Raw genomic sequence first — 18582 nt, forward strand, 5'->3', positions numbered from 1 at the left:
TTTAAAGGCTCATTTTCAATTTTACAATGGTGATATGTGAGAGGCATCTTGTCCTTGAAGCTGTCCTTGAAGCCAGGAATACTTGGGCAAATCGTTGAAACTCTGAGTGCTCCAACTTTCTAAGACTGTAATTTGCAGAGATGTCAGCCTGTATTAATAGAGGGAGTTTCCTCTACCACTGAAGACATAGGTCTGGTCATTGTGTGGCATAAACGTGTGGTGCAGCGAAAAGAAACACTGGATATAAGTCATTGCACCTAGTTTCAAATCCTTTCTCCTCCATTTTCCTTTGTGACCTTGGACAAACTCCCACATCTCTCTAGGACTCAATTTCCTCATCTTTTATAAAATGTCTGAGTTGGACTAATTAACATCTAAAGTCATTTTTCCTCTCTAAACCTATGATCTTATTTTAGACTTTTCCTTCTGAATGTCACTGTGCATACTAACATTACTATTGATATAAAGTGAATTTTTTTTTAATCAAGCAGATTATAAAATAGACATTCTCCAATGAGTTTTCAGACAGTTTCTAAAAAACTTTTAACTTCTTGGTGTCCCTGAAAGAACTGTTCTCTTAGCTTTAATTCAATTAAGGATTTAATTATTTAATTACTTTGAATTGATTGAATTAATAAATAAATAAAAATAAGTAATAAATAAATCAAAAAATTTAATCAATTAAGGAACTTTTAACAAGAATTAAGTACTATACTCTTTTATCAGTTCTTGTTAAGCTGCATCTTAACCACATTAGGTCCTCCAAAAAGATGTCTTTTGAGACTTTTGGGCCCTTTTCCTTCTGCTTCAGTCAGATGGCTTAGAAACTGAAATGTGGGTTCATGTCAGGTGGTAAAGTTTGATCTGCTTTTTGGGAGCCTAAATTTAGGGCTGGAAGAAATCTTAAATACTGTCTAGTTCGGCCTCTTTTTTCCACAGTTAAAAAATTTTATTTTAATCAGTCAGGAATCTGCAATTTGACAACACGAGAAAAACAAAACCCATTGCAAAGATGTATGATCAGTCAAAACAAATTTCCACATAAGCCATGTCCAAAAAATTTTTTATCTTCTTCTCCATTCATAATCACCTTTTTACAGATAAAAACATTGAGAGCCCCAGCAATGAAGGACTGGGCCCAAGGTCACACATGGACAGGAAGTGGCAGAGCTAGATTTCAGAGCCACACTGCCCCATTCATTCAAATCCAGCCTCCTTTCCCTGGACCACACCTTCACACAGGTCCCCTTCCCCTTCAAAGCCACTTGAGGTCGTGCATTAGCTCATGAACCTCTTGATTTACATATAGAATAACCATAGGTTTGGAATTTCTAGATTCTGGTTTTGAATTCTAAGATTGCTTTCTTGTATCATAGTGTTAGATATTTGACAGCTCCATAAATAAGGATGTGTTTCTTCCCCTAGGTCAGCCTTACAATCAGTTGGCTATTTTAGCTTCTTCCAAAGGAGACCATCTGACCACAATTTTCTACTACTGCAGAAGCATCGCTGTGAAGTTCCCTTTCCCAGCTGCCTCCACTAATCTTCAAAAAGCACTTTCTAAAGCACTGGAAAGGTTTGCCCAACTTCTCTTGGGACTCTTTTTATTCACCTGTGGTAGGCCTAGCTGTACAGTTTGTATGTCAGATAAGAGTTGCTACATTTGTGCATCTCACATTCATATGGCACTTTGAGGCTTACAAATAAGACAGCTCCATCTATTCTACCTGTCTTTTTTTTTTTAAGCATGGAGTCAATGTAATAGAAATGTAGAAATTTGTGTATGTGTTCAGTAGAGTAGATAAGGAAAAAGACTAGAGAAACATCTGAGCTACATCTGTTGGGATATATATTGGTAAGTTCAGCCATATTTTATGCTATGATTTTAGTGGGAAGTACATTCAGTTCCACAAAGAACCCTACTGTTTCATTTGCTTACAAAGGTGTAATTTGTGTTGGGAATCTTTAAGAGATTAGTCATTTTTGCTACTTAAGACTGAAAAAAGTTTTGTTTTTTTTTTTTCATATGTTACAGCCGGGATGAGGTGAAAACTAGATGGGGTGTTTCTGACTTCATCAAAGCCTTTATTAAATTCCATGGTCACGTGTATCTGAGCAAGAGTTTAGAGAAGCTGAGCCCTCTTCGAGAGAAATTGGAGGAACAGTTTAAGGTCAGAGCACAAGGAAACATAATTCTTTATTATTTCTAAATCCAAAAATATGAAATTGGGTTTGGCTAAAAGGTCTCCTGATTTTAATAGTTAACTCCCACAACTATCAGGGATACATATTGCAGAAGATCACTTGGAAAAATCATGGAAGAAAGCAACAATGCTTTCACTGTTGAACTGCCAAATAGCAGATCGTGCAAAGGACAGCATCTCCTTTCTCAGTCCCACGAGTGGGGCTGATCCAGGATTCTAAAGTACCACTTTTGACTATCCTAGTGTGCTTGAGTTATTTCCAAATGTCAATAGGTAAACAGTAGCTTGGTTATTTACTTGGTAATTAGTCTCATTTTCCACATCCGTTATTCTGCTTCTCCTTATGATATTTAAATTTTAAGAACTAGGTCCAGGAACTTCATCTGTTTCCAAAGGAATTTTTCCACATTGTTTATGTGCGAGAAGGAAATAAAAATTGTCTCTTTTTCTGAAAGACTTTTGTTCTGCTTATATATGCATTTGACCTAGAATGAATTTATTGGGAGGGAAAGTAGCATTCAACCTCATGTGTTTATTGAGGGAATACCCAGATACAATCTTACCTCTTTATATATGTATGTCTATTCTGAGTGGTCTTTTCTTGTTTTGTTTTGCAGGGGGGAAGGCAGGGCAATTGGGGTTAAATGAGTTCCCCAGGGTCACACAGCTAGTGAGTCAAGTGTCTGAGGCCGGATTTGAACTCAGGTCCTCCTGACTCCAGGGCCAGTGCTCTACTCACTGTGCCAACTAGCTGCCCCATTCTGAATGTATTTAAAAAGTCTGGAAAAATACTGCATAATTATTTCTTATGCTGTACCTACAGAAATATTTCACTATCATCTCTTAGTCCAAAGGTCTTGAAAACTGACTCTAAGATAAGTTCACGCCAAATTTTATGGGATATTCATTCAACAAACATTGTGCCAAGTGCTACATTAAGCTGATAGTGGTGGACACATTCAGTACTTAAATTTACACAAAAGCTTTTAATATCCCCTGCGTTTTCTGTTCATTTCAAATGGGCTAATCTGAGCCCAAACAGAAGGTTTAACATTATGGCGATATCTGAAAAGCATTATTATGTGAGTCTTAAATTTCTCATTTCCATTAATAAAAGATTTAGCTTTGAACTGTTCAGCTTGGAGAGGAGTGATCGTGGTTTAGTGCTTTCTTAGTAAGTCTTGATTATAAAAGAACTATTATGAAAAGAACACATGTGATTCTCCACTGACACCAGGATGTAGGTAGTAGTCTCAATTGTAATTTGTCCATCATGAAATTACATTGCAATGAGAGGTTATGGATTCTTCTTTTGGGAAAATTTTTTACGAATTCAATTGTCAGATGATTAAGGTCCCATCCAGCCTTGAACCTATGAAAAGCATTACTTTTTAAGTGAAGCATTGCATAAGGCAGGCCTGTGAACCATAAGGGTTGGGAGGAGGGCAGGGAAGAAGGGTGAGTTATTGAAGCATGTTTCTGTTGCTTAGTTGGTTTTGTTTTGGGATTTTTTTGGCTTGGATGTGTGGGTATAGCCTTGTCAGACCTTGCCTTCAAAATCTGATTATAGATCATGAAATGGCTGTTTGGCGCAATTGTTCCCAAGCTTTTGAAGAAACCATGTGCTTTTCTCCTTGCCCCTGTTTTTATTTTTTAAATGCTCCCCCACTTTTCCTTAAATAATATATATTTATATGTTGAATTGTTGAGAATTTCAAAGTTTTTTCAGTTTTTTTTAAGGTTACAGGTTTTAAGGAACCCAGTTTACTATATTATACTTGTTAAAATGAAAGATAACTAAATACACAATTGTCTCATAGTCCTATACAGATTGGTGGTGATGTAGGTTTTGATTCTGTGTCTTGTGAGGCCATGGGAGTAGAGGTGAGGGTAGTGGGAGGTGCTACAGCTATCTTACTGATTAACTTCTTGTAGTATTGTCTCATGTATAATTATTTACTTTTTTTTTTTTAAATACTGTGGTCTAAAAAACCATGTTCATCCCTTATGTCTTCTTCTCAGATATGTACACGCACACAGAGAACCTTACCTCTTCTGCAAGTATTTTAGAACAATTTAATTATCTACTAGTCATATATAATTTAATAATTTCAATAACAATTTCTAGGCAAAGAATCAGCATGAGTCCTTTCAGTCCAAATCAAGATACTGAATTTTAAAAGTTACAGCAATAGGATTTAAAATGAAATCACTTATTTATTCATCTCTAGCCATACTTAGGTGGCCGTAAATGCATTTTGACCAATTTAATTGTGTTAAAGATAACTCTTATATTTGATTATATATGTAAAGTATTCCTGTCTATTTTTCAGAGACTGCTATTCCAAAAAGCATTCAACTCTCAGCAGCTAGTTCACGTCACTGTCATTAACCTGTTTCAACTTCATCACCTTCGTGACTTTAGCAATGAAACTGAACAACACAGTTACAGCCAGGATGAGCAGCTGTGTTGGACGCAGCTACTGGCCCTCTTTAGTGAGTATTACAATATCTCAGTTTGGTCTGTGTCCCTTTCCTAGCTCTTAGTTTGCACACATTAGAAATGGAATGTTGCCGCTCTTTTTCATTATAAAGAGGCAGTGAGTGGCCTTTTTTAATGAGTTCTTTTGTTCAGCATTCATATTGTTACTTTTAATTTAATTGGTTCCATGAGCCTCTCACTGAGTGTTTTCTCTGTGGCACAGAGAAAACTCTTGGGAGGGAAAGAAAGTTTTGACAGGATATAGCAAAAGACTAATAATTGGCTTTCTTTTATTTGGATTGGTATACTGTTTCACATCTTTCTATGTTCTGGGTTATCTCTTTCTTTTTCTCTCCCAAGTCTCTTTTCTTGGCATCCTGTGCAAGTGCCCTCTTCAGAATGAATATCAGGAGGAATCATGCAGTGCATATCCCCTTCCTGCTGTCAAGGTCTCAATGGATTGGCTGAAACTTAGACCCAGTGTTTTTCAGGAGGCCGTGGTTGATGAAAGACAGTAGTAAGTATTTTAAAACTTGGTTTGACTGTGTGTGGTGTGAGAAATGCTCTGATTTGTGTGATTTTCATAGACATGTAAAAACTCTTCTAAAACAACATTTAAACAGTAAGTTGTGTTGTTTGTTCTAGATATTATTGGAAAATAGGACTGAAGACTTATTTTGTGTTTTTTATTTGTTTATTTGAATTCCTTCTTTAAAAAACAAGTCCTGAGGATATGTGACCCACTCCTACCCGCTCTATCCTTAGAGATGAATCATCCTGTTGCCAGCTTGGATGAAAACAGTGCTCCCATTTTTCAAGTTTATTTCTTGTACATTTACAACACACCTTAACATGTCTATTTGGAAGTTGCAGGAAGTAGAGAAGATATATTTTTTTCCTTTTTTATTGTTCACATAAACTGTTGCTATTACTATTATATTAATTTTTATAACTAGTTTGGAGGGAAATTTAAGATATTTGGATATAGAGACAATAATAGCTGGTTATTCATTACTGACTGCCTAATTGCTACCTTCAGAGCATTTCTACATTAAGTTTTGTTGTTGAATTTATTGTGATAAATGAAAACAATATGATTTGCCAAAGAAGCCCAGCATTTAAAGTTTACCTACAAAGTGAAGGGCCTCATTTAAAAAAATTTTTTTTTTCATAAAAATGAGTTCTTTATTGGAGGAGTAGGGAATAGAATTTTTCTTTGGGAATCTAGAATTTAAACCTCTTTACCCATGGTCACTTCCTAAAATTGACCTAGCCAAGATTAGGATCCTTTTGTCTTTCTACTTATGTATAAGTTATATCTGTTATATCTATGAAGCTTACAATTCTAGTCTTGATCGTTTTGGACAGATCCACAGGTAGAACTTAGCAATGTAATACTGTGAATCTGATAAAATCTTCTGCATTAGCATTCAAATTTTCCAAGTTTTCTTCCTCCATACACTTTTTCATCTACTGTCTTGATTTATACAATTCCTCCTCTCCTCCCAACTTAACTTTTAAAGCCTGTTCTTTTTGCTTTGGTTCAGTAAACCTTGAGAACAGTACTAATAACGTTTGTAATTCTGTGATTTGCCAGGAGATTGTTCAGTATTTGTGAGCTAGAATTCAGAATCTTTCTAAAATGACTTTTTTTGTTATTCTAAAGTGGTTGATGTCTTTCTTCCAGCCCTGCTATGACTTGTATAGAAGGGTAGTAGACTAAACAGAAGAACTCTGTTCTTTCATGTACTGCAATTTGGAATGATGAGAAAATAACTCAAATAGTGTATTTTGAGACCTAAAATCACAAGCATATTCAAAGTAGCTTCAGCTTCTTCTATCTGGGTCTTAACATTTTCAATTTATAGATTTTTACCCCCTGCATCCTTCTTCTATAATAAATTCTGTCTTAAGTACTAATGTATATGGATTTCTTTTTCTTTGTGGGAAGCAAATTAGCATTGGTTCTCCAAGGCAGTTTATCCACAAGTAAACTCATCGAGCTGTTTTCTACAATTTTTTTTTCCTGAGAACTCATTTTTCTTTCATGAAAACATTGTGTCCATCATTGCAGTCTGGAAATTCTTTTTAAATTTGCAACTGTTTCTTATGACTATGATACATTCTATCCCAAATATTTTCAGCACACATGCACATTGGAAAGAAGTTTTGAAGACTAATCATAGTAGCAGAGTATGTTATGTTCTTAAAATCTCTAAATATGTGCCTCATACCCACCTTTCAAGATAGGCATTTATATTTATTTAATCAATAAATGAGCCACTTTTGGGGGGAGTGTTTCAGGTCAGATTTTCATTTCTTTCTCTGCTACTCCCAAATATTAATGTGTGTTCACAGAATGTAAATAATTTTGATAGCTTAAGAGAAAACTATGTATGAAGAGCCACGGATTCAGTCTGATTTCTCTCTAACAATTAATATCCTTTGTGACTTTGAGCAAGTTGTAATCTCTCCTGGGTCTAAGTGTTTGTTCATCTCTAAAATGAGGAGATTGGACTTTATGGCATCTAGAGTTCCTTCCAGCTCTTGTTCTCTGATGAAACTATTATTTGAAAAAGAAACTGAATCCCTATTTACACAAGCAGTAACATGCCCTGCAATATTGGTCATATCTATGATGTATTGGAACTTAATCAAATATAATATGTGAAAGTGCTTTAAGAGTCTTAATTATAAGCTCCCTGTTGAAGAAATAATGTTGCGGTTGATCAGGATACAGGTCTTTATTTTACCTTGTATGTCCTTATAAAAATGGATGGTTATCTTTGATTTCTAGCATCTGGCCCTGGCTGATCTCTCTTCTAAACAGCTTCCAGCCACATGAAGAAGATCTCTCCAGCACTAATGGTGAGAATTTTCCTACTTTTTCTGTTTCCCAGTAACTAATAATAGTCTTATGGCCAGATTAGATGAATTCAGGGCTTACCATAGCTTAGTTATAGGAATCACGTTCTAATTGCTTTTTAGTTATTCATGTTATATGGTTCATGTGCCTGATTGTAACCTCCTTGAAGACATAGGTTTTTAATTTTCATCTTTGTATGCCCAGCATTGAGCACCTTTAAGGCCTTGCACAGATGCCATGTAAATAATAAGGACTTGATAAATAATTATCAGGTGAATATTTCATTTCTTTTCACTTCACACAGTTTTAGCTGGGGGGAAGAGGAAGTGTCCTTTGATTTGAATAGGTAGAAATTGCTCTATGGTGTTAACCCCTGTATCTTCCCTTATTATTCATATGCTTCCCTTATTCTTTCCACTTAATCACCATCCATAGTATAGAAAGGGTTGGTTTGGGGAACTCATTTTAGTTAGCTAGAATTTTAGCTTCTCATCCATCATCTTCTCAGGTCCCAGGTGTTAGGTATAACAAAAACAAATGAGATAGATTTTCATATCTAGTGTTTGTAAATGCCATTTTGAAGTGTTTGAAAATTGTTCTATTTGTAGCAAGAAGACTTTTTTTTTTTTTAAGATAAGAGCTGTGGGCTGCACATAACCTTAGAAGAGGTTCATCATTTGTTCATTTCTTGAGCTGTACTATGGTCTGAATATTTATATTTATTTAATAACAATGTGAATTAATACAGATTTTCTGTATCCTTTATTTTCATCTATTCATTTACTTTTTAGCTACTCCACTTCCCGAAGAGTTTGAGTTACAGGGATTCTTAGCCCTAAGACCTTCTTTCAGGTATGTGGTGCCGTTATTAATGGTTACACTATTAAAATGAAGGGTAAATACACATTTCAGATGGAGAGGACTTTGACATGCTCCTGCCCTCCTACTACTGTGAGCTATAAAGATAACAACTAGTAGTGAGGGCTCATGGCTGTTGAAGCAAGATTTAATGTAATAAACATACTATACATTTTAACAGCCTCTGGATGTTTTGAAGTGCTCTTAATGTTTTCCATCATTCAAGCTATTTTCCCTACCTTTTTAATTTTTCAAATGCATGATATCAGGTTCCATATTATCTATAATAAAACTTCACTAATTCTCATTACACTAATTTGCAGTTGTGATCAGGCCATGGACTAAGCATAAATTTTCCATACCTATATAAGAGGACTTTACCAGACATCCTAATAGTCAGATAATAAATAACAAGCAGCCACCATAGTGGGCCACCTCCTAGGGATATTCAAAAAAGGCGGGGGGAAACCTTTTCTTTAAGGAGCTCACAGTATAATAGGGGAGATGACGTACAACCAGCTGTTCACAAACAAGTTATATATGGGATAAAATGGAAATAATCAGAGGGAAGACCCTAAAATTAAGAGGAATGGGGAAAGGCTGCTTGTAGAAAACAAGATTTTAGTTAGGACCTGAGGGAAGTTAATAAAATTGAGAAATATTGAAAGAGTAAGTTTTCAAATACTGTGGGGCATGCAGTACAAAAAGTTGATGTGCAAATTAAGGACCATTCACATCTTCTATTTGTTGTTTTATCCCAATTAGAGTGTGAGCCCCTCGAGAGTAAAAACTGTTTAGCTTTTCTCTTTGTGTCCCCAGCAATTACTAGTGCTTAGTGTTTGGCACATCGCTAGCTCTTAATAAATGTTTTTTCATTCATTTATTCATCTATTCATGAAAGCAGTTTAGCCAAGGGAGAACTAACTAACTCTCTTTCTCTTTCTTCCTTTCTTCCTTCCTTTCTTTATTTCTTTCTTTTTCTCCCCCTCCCTCCTTTCCCCCTCTCTTCATCTCTCTTCTTCCTTCTCTTTCTCCTCTCTCCTCTTTCCCCTCTCTGTTTTCTCCTCTTCCTCCTCCTCTTTCCCTGTCTCCTCTCTCCTTCTGTCTTTTCTCTTTCTCTCTTCTCTCTCTCCTCTTTGCCCTCTCCTCTCTCTCCTATCTTCTATCCCCTCCCCTTTCTTCCTTCCCTCCCCCCTGCATTATTAGTACTACACATACTTAAATAACTTCATTTTATATTAATCTAAAATTGTAGACTGGACTTCTCAATTAGTGATAGTTAGGCAAACTTTCTGATTCTCGTTCACTAAAAACATCTAAGAGGGAAAAACTACCTATGTGAGGTATGTGTTAAAGGTGATATTTTCCTTCCTGATTATTACCTTTTGATGACAGCTAGGAGACAGTGGGTAGAGTGCTTGGCCTGGAGTCAAGGAGACTCATTTTTCTGAGTTGAAATCTAGTCACATACTAGCTTACGACACTTAACTAGCTGCACGACCCTGAGCAAATCACTTCGTACTTTTTGCCACAGGTTTCCTCATCTATAAAATTAGCTAGAGAAGGAAATGGCCAAATCACTCCAATATCTTTGCCAAGAAAACCCCAAATGGGGTCCTGAAGAATGAGACATGACTGCAAATGACTGAACAAAAAAACAACAATGTTAGAGTTGACAAAGTCCACAAAATTATTTAGCTCTGTACTTAACATAGATCTTGCTATATAATGCATTCCCATTAAAGCTTTCTTTTTAACAATGCGTTATCTTCCATGCGTTGTTCCATTTATTTCTACACACTTTCTGTGTTCATTCTTGGGAAGTATCAGCAGTATTTATTAAAAAAACAAGGTCCTGAAAATCCAAGTTGCACAGTAACATGATTATAATCTAGGCAAATTATTGAGCCGTACAAAATCTCAATTTACTGTCCTATATAACATGCAAGAGAAAGCCTTAATTCATATAATTAAGAGGTATGGAAATGTAATCTGGCAGCCCTAGAAAGCAAGAGAAAAGTAAAACTATTACTTTAATATGAGGAATTATGACAGTCCTATCCTTTCTGCACTAATTAATCATTTTTATACTGTGTAGTTGATTCACTTCAGTACTTTGGTTCTGATATTTCATTGCAGTGGCAGAGTATAGAGTTTTAAAAATAATAGGACCCTTATATCATCTAGTTCTACCTCCTCATTTTACAGGAAAGAAGTTTAATGACACAGGAATAAAGCACCTTGCCCAATGTCATGCAGCTGGTTTGTGGCAGAGTAAAGAATCTCCTGATAGTAATTACTCTATAGTCAAAAAGTCCAAAGTCATTTAAGCTAGTAAGTATACATCATGCAAAAGGTGTTTGGGGCTAATTTTATTTTCTTTTTGCTTATATCATTTCTAGGAACTTAGATTTCTCCAAAGGCCACCAGGGGATTACAGGAGACAAAGAGGGACAGCAGTGGCGAATTCGCCAACAGCGTTTGATCTCTATAGGCAAATGGATTGCTGATAATCAGCCGAGGTATCCATCCCCAAGGCTTCTGGTGTCCTTTTACCTGTCTGTTTAACGAAGTTACTTTTAGCCTTGTTAAGGCAGTAATTAAAATCCTTAAGTTAGACCTTGGTTTAAACAAGGACCAGTTTATATTCCCCCAGTATGGTGATTTATGTATGTTTGTGTGCATAGGTACTTTGCTTATTCCCAGACATCATTGTTATAACAGAATCACTCTATAACATAGACTTGGGTATAAATTTGACTTTGTAGTGCATACTACGGTGAAACAGTGATGCATATGTAGAACAGAGGGAACAAAATGTATGTGGTGACGCTTGTATAAAGCTCTAAAGGATGAAGAGAAGTGCTTGGAACCACAGAGTGACTGTAACTTATTTGTTAAGTCTTGCAGACACTCTTATATTTGGCTGTTTGCTGTAGTGAATATAGCTGGCCCACATTGACTGACTGTTGGGACTCTATACAGTTCATTTATGACTTAGAAGGTTTGTGTTTTTCATGTGTGGATTTATTTTTATTTTCTTTTAGGCTGATTCAGTGTGAAAATGAGGTGGGGAAATTGTTGTTTATCACAGAGATCCCAGAGTTATTACTAGAAGACCCCAGTGAAGCCAAAGAGAACTTCGTCCTTCAAGAAGCCTCCCTTGTGGAGTCCCTACCTGCGGAAGGGAGCCCGGGGCTGAAATCCGTGCTGTCTACAGGCAGAAGCGTGAGCACCAACTGCGACACCACGGAGAAACCCATGGTCACCTTCAAGGAGAACATTAAGCCTCGAGAGGTGAACAGAGAGCAAGGAAGAAGCTACCCACCCAAAGAGGTGAGAAGGGACTGTAGCAAAGGCATAGCAGTTACTAAAAGTGGTGGAAAGAAGGACAACAACAAGAGGAACAATGAGACCAAGAAATGCACCTTAGAGAAGTTGCAGGAAGCGGGAAAGCAGAGTGTGGCAGTGCAGGTAAGACGCGCTTGAATCGAACGTACAAGGAGGACTTGGCGGGAAGCAGAGCTTTGGTTGTGCCCTGAGCCCGTCTGGCGGCCGAAGGACGGTCTGCGCTCTTCTACTCGGGGCCCAGGTACATTGGAGCTGGGGGAAAGCTGCGGGAGGAGCTCGCCTTGGTAACCTGCCAGGGCTTGGAATTTGAGTAAGATTCTGACTCAGTCTGTGTTTATGGAAGGGGGACCGGTGGCACTGATTTTTGGTCCCAGTCCTTGGAGTCTGGTCGTTTGATTTAAACAAGTCTGCCAACAATTTAAGCTTACTGTAGACTCAACCTTCCGTCATTCCAGCGGCTATAGAGTAGTCTTGGAAAGCATGAATCCTATTTGTAAGTGCTGTTAGGGAAGGCAGTCTTTCCCCTGATCCCAGATAGAGCCACTAGATCCCTGGTCTCATTACACTTAACTGTTTAAAGATTTCATTGAGGGACATGAGAATTCTTGACACACCCACTGTCATTTAATTCAGCTGGGGAAACATACTGTCTATGTGGACGTATAACATCACTGCTAGGTTAAGCTTGACATTTCTTACACTGATGTAGTTTTAAGCTTTAATCACTTAAAAACTGAACTAAGACTATCGAAACATCCTACACTGCTAGCTCCTTGTTTATCACCTTCATTTCTTCATGTGCACGCATGAACGTGATGTATATTCACACACATGCATATGTGTGTTCCTCACTCTTTCCTCCCCAAGAGCCATCCCTTATAGCAGAGCATTTAACCACCACCCAAGTGAGCAAAACCAACCAAAACATCAACTAAGTATGCAGTGTTCCACACCCATAGTCCCCCACCTCTGCCAGAAAAAAATTGGGAGGGGAGGTGCATTTTAAAATGTTTTCTTTAGGGCCAACCTGTGCCCTGTATCACTACAATTACACATAATTCAGTTATTTTTATGTCTTTCTTTCCATTTTCATTGTTGAAGCCACTGTATATGTTATTTTCCATTTCTGCTCTTCCTTCACTTTGCATCAGTTACTATACATACAAGTCTTCCCATTCATTGAATTAGCTCTTTCTAATGATGCTGGTTTGTTAACTTTTATAGCAAGATTAAAGTAAGAACAGGAAGCACGCAGTTTGGTGGAAGGTGGGAATGAGGAAAAGAACCAGCCAACCAAATGAATAGAAAGCCAAGAAGTAGAAGAGACATGCAGCTGACTGCCAGGCTCTTACCTGCAACTGTATCTCCCCCAGGTCCAGGCTTGAGGTCATCCTCTTTTTTATTTCCTAGCCAGCCCAAACCTGCCTGCCCAACCTATGGCTAATGTTTGTCCAACTTCACACATTCCCCCTCCCCCGAATCTCTGCAGCATCCTGTGCTCTCTGTTGTCACAGCTCTTATCTAGTCTCCTGTTGCTGATGAACCAAACTGCCAAGAATCTAAAGGGCCACTTTGAAGGGAGGGCTTTTGAGGCCAGGACCCCAGCTCTGGCTGTTGAGACCTGAACCCCTCCAGTTATGTATGCACACAGTTGAACATCAGTCTGGAGGAGGTTGGTGTCAGGGTGGGCAGGAAAGAGACAGTGACTGGTAGTCAGAATTTGATGGTCCAAGATCTGCCTGAACCCATGAGAGGCAATGACGGGTAAGCAGAGTGTGTTGGACGTAAAGCCAGCAGGTGCAGGTCTGGGTCGCCCACCAGCTGTGCCATCGGGCAAGGCGGGCCACCTCTCTGAAAGTCAGTTTCCTCATCTGCAGAATGAGCAGGTTGGCCTAGGTTATTTCTGCATTGCCTTCCATCACCAAATCATTCTGAAGGTGGAGGCTTCCTGACCTGAGGCTGATGGCAGCAAGTGGTTATTTTTAAATTCTCTAGATGAAGAAAATGATTTTGTGTAAAAATAGATGATTTTTGTTGGGTAACATTACGTCCTAATAGCATGTAATTTTTCTGACCATTCATTTATCTGTTTTCTTGTTCTAAATGCCCATGAATGAAATTTTTTATAAAAGTACTCTACAGCATAATGCATTGCCTATGGTAAACATTTAATGTTTGTTGGTTTTAAATGTTGGAAGTCGCTGATGCCTTCTTCAAAAGTAGATCCTTCTTTCTTACCCTAGCCTCTGGTTCCATATAGTTAAAATGATAGTTGGCACCTTGTTTTGTTTTGTTTTGTTTTTAACGTGTTTTATAAAAGTTTTCCTGTTGCTTCTTCTTCTTGTAGGTAAAATCTCAGACTGAATTAAGGAAGACCCCAGTGTCTGAAGCTAGAAAAACACCTGTAACTCAGACCCCAAGTCAGGCAAGCAATTCCCAGTTCATCCCTATACATCACCCAGGAGCCTTCCCTCCCCTTCCCAGCCGACCAGGTAAAACCATTTATTCTCTGGAATTTCTTTTTTTTTTTGAGGGCAAGGAGTATTATTTTCTTTATCCTTGAATTTCTCCACAGGTTATCTAGCACCACCCCTTAGATATATTAGGTCAAGCGACAATGGCTCATCTTTGACCAAATTCCACTTGTATATGAAAGTGTGTTCTTGAGAGCAAATTCAGGTTCACTTCTGTATAGCCAAATGCCAAAGTTGGAAAGTATTCTCTAAATTCTTTGGAGTTTTGTTTTGTAGCGTTCTTCTCTGTGTACTAATGTCTGCATGTATCATTTGAGTTTTGCTACCAACAGACAGCAGGATTTTCCTTAGAAAACACTGGAACATTTCCTGCTTATCATTGTCAAAATTGAACATTAACAAAACTCTTGAAAAGTAGGCCTCCTGAAGAACCATCCATATGCCATATGTAGTGCGTCAGAATAAGATGAAGACTGACTATGTGTTGTGCCTTTATCTCATCAAGACATTTCATCTGCTGCATACTAGGGGTGAAAAATGGCAAAATGCCCTTACATTGTTCTGCAGGACATTATGAAGGGCTCATTGCCTTTAGCTAAGCTATCTTTCTTTTTCTATTTTAAAGGGTTCCCACCCCCAGCATATGTTATCCCCCCTCCTGTGGCATTCTCTATGGGCTCAGGTTACACCTTCCCAGCTGGTGTTTCTGTCCCAGGAACCTATCTTCAGCCTACAGCTCACTCTCCAGCAGGAAACCAGGTGCAAGCTGGGAAACAGTCCCACATTCCTTACAGCCAGCAACGGCCCTCTGGACCAGGGCCAATGAACCAGGGACCTCAACAGTCACAGCCACCTTCTCAACAATCCCTTTCATCTTTACCAGCTCAGCCAACAGCACAGTCTACAAGCCAATTGCAGGTCCAGGCACTGGCTCAGCAACAACAATCTCCTACGAAAGCTGTGCAGGCTTTGGGGAAAAGCCCTCCTCATCATTCTGGATTCCAACAGGTAACATTTAAATGGGAAGTTCTATAGTTACATCAGAAGAAAGAAAATGGCTGCTGGGATTTTATTCCAACAGGTTAATTAAAATGGTAGTTTTTATAATATGTTTCCTGTCATTGAAATGGAATCTCCCATTGGTCAGTAAGCACCTACTACGGACCAGGCATTGGACTAAGCACTGGAGATACAAAGAAGGGCAGAAGACTTCCTTAAAGGGGCTCATAGTCTAATGGGGGAGACAAGAAGCAAACAAATGTGTACAAATGAGCCTGTGTTCAGGATAAAGTGGAGATAGTCAGCAGAGGGATAATATTTTATCCAAGGAAGTTTCTGACCGGTCACATTGTTTGTCTTTATGATGGAAGAATTCTTAAGCTTTGACTACTGTTCCTTCTTGCTGCTCCTCTCTCTTTTCTCCTCTTTTAATTTTAAAGCCTTGTGTGGAATTTTCTCTAACATTTATGTGTTTTCACACTGCATGAGAAATGGCAGCATTATCTTTCCTGATTTCAGGGTACGGAATGAGTGATGCTGACAGCTGGAAACTTTGTCATTGCTGCCTATGCTAGAGGCAAGAAAATTACTTGGCCTCCGAGATGGCTAGGTTATGAGAGAGATTTTCAGTGCGTGAGCTTCATGTTCTACTGCAGGGGTGGGGAACCTGCAGCCTTGAGGACATGTGGCCCTCTAGATGCTCAAGTACAACCCTTTGACTGAATCCAAACTTCACAGAACAAGTCCCCTTAATAAAAGGATTTGTTCTGTAAAACTTGGACTTAGTCAAAAAGCCACACCCAAGGCATGTAAGCATGAAATAATGGGAAGAGAGAAGGCTCTGAAGTCTGTGCTCTGCCATTGGTGAGGCATATCTCCTTGACCAGGCCATTGTATCTCTGTAGCTCCAGCTTGTTCATCTGTATAATTCAGTGGTTGGATTAGATGACATATCTCTGGTCCATTCAAGCCGTAGTATTCTTCTTTCTCTTACTCCCCTACCCCATTTCTTGGAAGCTTGGCATACTGAAAAAACCATAAGATAATCAATAGAGTAGAATCTACTGTAGTCTAAAATATTATGGATTCTCCATTTTCATATTTGTCATAGAACAATGTTAGCACCATATTTTGATCTTGGGTAAAATCCATTTCATTTTTAGTATCAGGCAGATGCTTCCAAACAGCTGTGGAATCCACCTCAGGTCCAAGGCACCTTAGGGAAGATCATGCCTGTAAAGCAGCCCTACTACCTTCAGACCCAGGACTCCCTAAAACTATTTGAGCCGTCCTTGCAACCTCCAGTTATGCAACAGCAGCCTCTAGAGAAAAAAATGAAGCCTTTTACCATGGAGCCATATAACCAGAATCCCTCAGAAGTCAAGGTCCCAGAATTCTACTGGGATCCGACTTACAACATGGCTGATAATCGAGCAGTGATGACCCAGCAGGCGAGTGTGGACCGTCGGGGCAAAAGGCCTCCAGGCGTTTTTCCCTCCGAGCAGGATCCTGTACCCAGGATGCCATTCGAGGTGAGCATGTTTTCATATCTACAGTCAGAGGTCCCTGTTTGTGGAGTGCTCTTTGGGTACGGCTGCATGGAAAGCTGCACAATGAAATACATGTTTCCTTCTCATTTGCCTAGAAAAATGAACTTTAATCCATGTCTTTTGTTTGGTGCAAAAGAACTGATGTGTTGGGGTGTTGTGATGATTCCCCACCTATATTTGATTGCCATAGTAAAGATGGTCTAGCAGAAAATCTGTTTGTAGCATATGGCATGTTAGAAAAATAAGTAAGGGACATGGGACTAGCCCAGTAGGGCTGACTTGACTATTATGTAAAAATAGGATTATAGGGTCACTTCATTTTTTAAACCAGAAATTATTTCTTGATAGGGACAGAGTCAACTGGTTATTTATGACTGCTTTTCTTTGCCCCATCTCCTGCACAGACTACTAGTAGGTCATTACATACATGTCTAAAAGGGAGCTGCTCCTGCCCCTGCCAGCTTCACCTGCTGCCAGGCCCCTGGATCTATGGCATGTTTTTAACTTGACAGCTGCAGGCCCCTTCCTGCTACTGTCAAGGCAATGGCCTGGGTTTCTGCTCAGAGCTTGTTGTCTTCTCTCTTCCCGTTTGGTCTGTTGTCTTGTTCTCTGCTCATCATCTCTGTATCACTGTGTTCTCGCCTCTTTCTTCTCCCTTGCCTAATTACCCATGCTTAATTTGTTTTCAGTTTCTTCTTCCCCCTTAACCTTCTCCGTCTCCATTTCAACCGGTGGTCTTGCTCAAACCACTCCTCTTCTCTGCTATTCTCCCTTCCTCCCTTACTGCGTCTCACTGTGCTCCTTTCTGTCACTAGGACCCCAAGAGCTCCCCTCTGCTTCCTCCGGACCTGTTAAAGAGTCTGGCTGCCTTGGAGGAAGAGGAAGAGCTGATTTTTTCTAACCCTCCTGATCTTTACCCAGCTCTGCTGGGGCCTCTCGCCTCTCTTCCTGGACGAAGCCTCTTTGTATGTATTTGACATAATTCTGCTGCTGCTTGCTCTAACGCTGACTCCTTTTCTGAGACTTTATTTGAAATCCATAAAGATTGAGATTTCTTTTTCCTTGGGTTTCCAAACAACACTTCTTTATTATCTTTAGACCTAGGAAGGAGAGAAAGCATGGAAACATGTTTCTAACTCAAAATCTCCCCTAAATATTTCATTCACTATAGTTTGAATAAAAAAAAAATATTATCTAAAGTGGTTGTGTTATCTACAAAGAATTATTGTCCTTCACATGCAGGCACGACATTGCAAAGATCTTTCACTATTTAGGTGGTAATCATATTTTGGATCCTTAGAAACTTGAAGTTTATTTTCAGTCATATTGAATAACAGCAAAATTCTTGAAATGTACTCATATATCACAGGAAATTTGTGAATTGTTCTGGATCAAAAGGCTATGAATGTTTGGAATAGAGAGGTCTAAGGTAATTAGACATGTGAGGATTCTTTTCGCTCCAGCTGATTAATGTGGGGTGGGGGTGGGAGAGAGGGAGGAAAGAAAGAGCCCAAATCTCAAGTCAGACTGATTCCTAAACAGAATTGGAAGGGGGGGGATTATTCCTATTTGTAAATGGCAAGTGTAATAGAGTAAGTGGCAAGTGCAAAGTTTGTAAACAGCTGTAGATTAAAATCAATTCACAAGATCTTATTTTCAAAAAATGTACTGATACTTCCACACTTGTCCAGTTTCTAGGAAAAAGAGTTATAGAGTTATCCGCTAAATTGATGTATATCCAGGGACAATATATGGCTCTAAGCTCTCATTAACAAGTTTATTTTCATTTTGGAGAGGT

The 18582-nt window shown here is 38.7% G+C and overlaps 1 protein-coding gene across 10 annotated transcripts in view; it reads left to right on the forward strand.

The window, feature by feature from the left end:
* The window catches only part of SMG7 (SMG7 nonsense mediated mRNA decay factor), a 96734-nt gene that overhangs the window by 71130 nt on the left and 7022 nt on the right, over positions 1-18582 (forward strand). For 6 of the 10 annotated variants that reach the window (XM_036754271.1, XM_036754269.1, XM_036754272.1 and 3 more), the window contains 11 exons: positions 1426-1576; positions 2036-2171; positions 4538-4700; positions 5047-5203; positions 7484-7554; positions 8344-8404; positions 10813-10932; positions 11458-11884; positions 14109-14253; positions 14861-15243; positions 16398-16766. In XM_036754271.1, coding sequence (XP_036610166.1) covers positions 1426-1576; positions 2036-2171; positions 4538-4700; positions 5047-5203; positions 7484-7554; positions 8344-8404; positions 10813-10932; positions 11458-11884; positions 14109-14253; positions 14861-15243; positions 16398-16766 — 2183 coding nt within the window. Of the gene's footprint in view, positions 1-1425; positions 1577-2035; positions 2172-4537; positions 4701-5046; positions 5204-7483; positions 7555-8343; positions 8405-10812; positions 10933-11457; positions 11885-14108; positions 14254-14860; positions 15244-16397; positions 16767-17599; positions 17750-18582 lie in introns of all 10 variants that reach the window. The other 4 variants (XM_036754275.1, XM_036754276.1, XM_036754266.1 and 1 more) reach the window with 3 other exon arrangements.

This window comes from Trichosurus vulpecula, chromosome 4 (assembly GCF_011100635.1).
Source record: "Trichosurus vulpecula isolate mTriVul1 chromosome 4, mTriVul1.pri, whole genome shotgun sequence".
NCBI classification, from domain to species: domain Eukaryota; kingdom Metazoa; phylum Chordata; class Mammalia; order Diprotodontia; family Phalangeridae; genus Trichosurus; species Trichosurus vulpecula.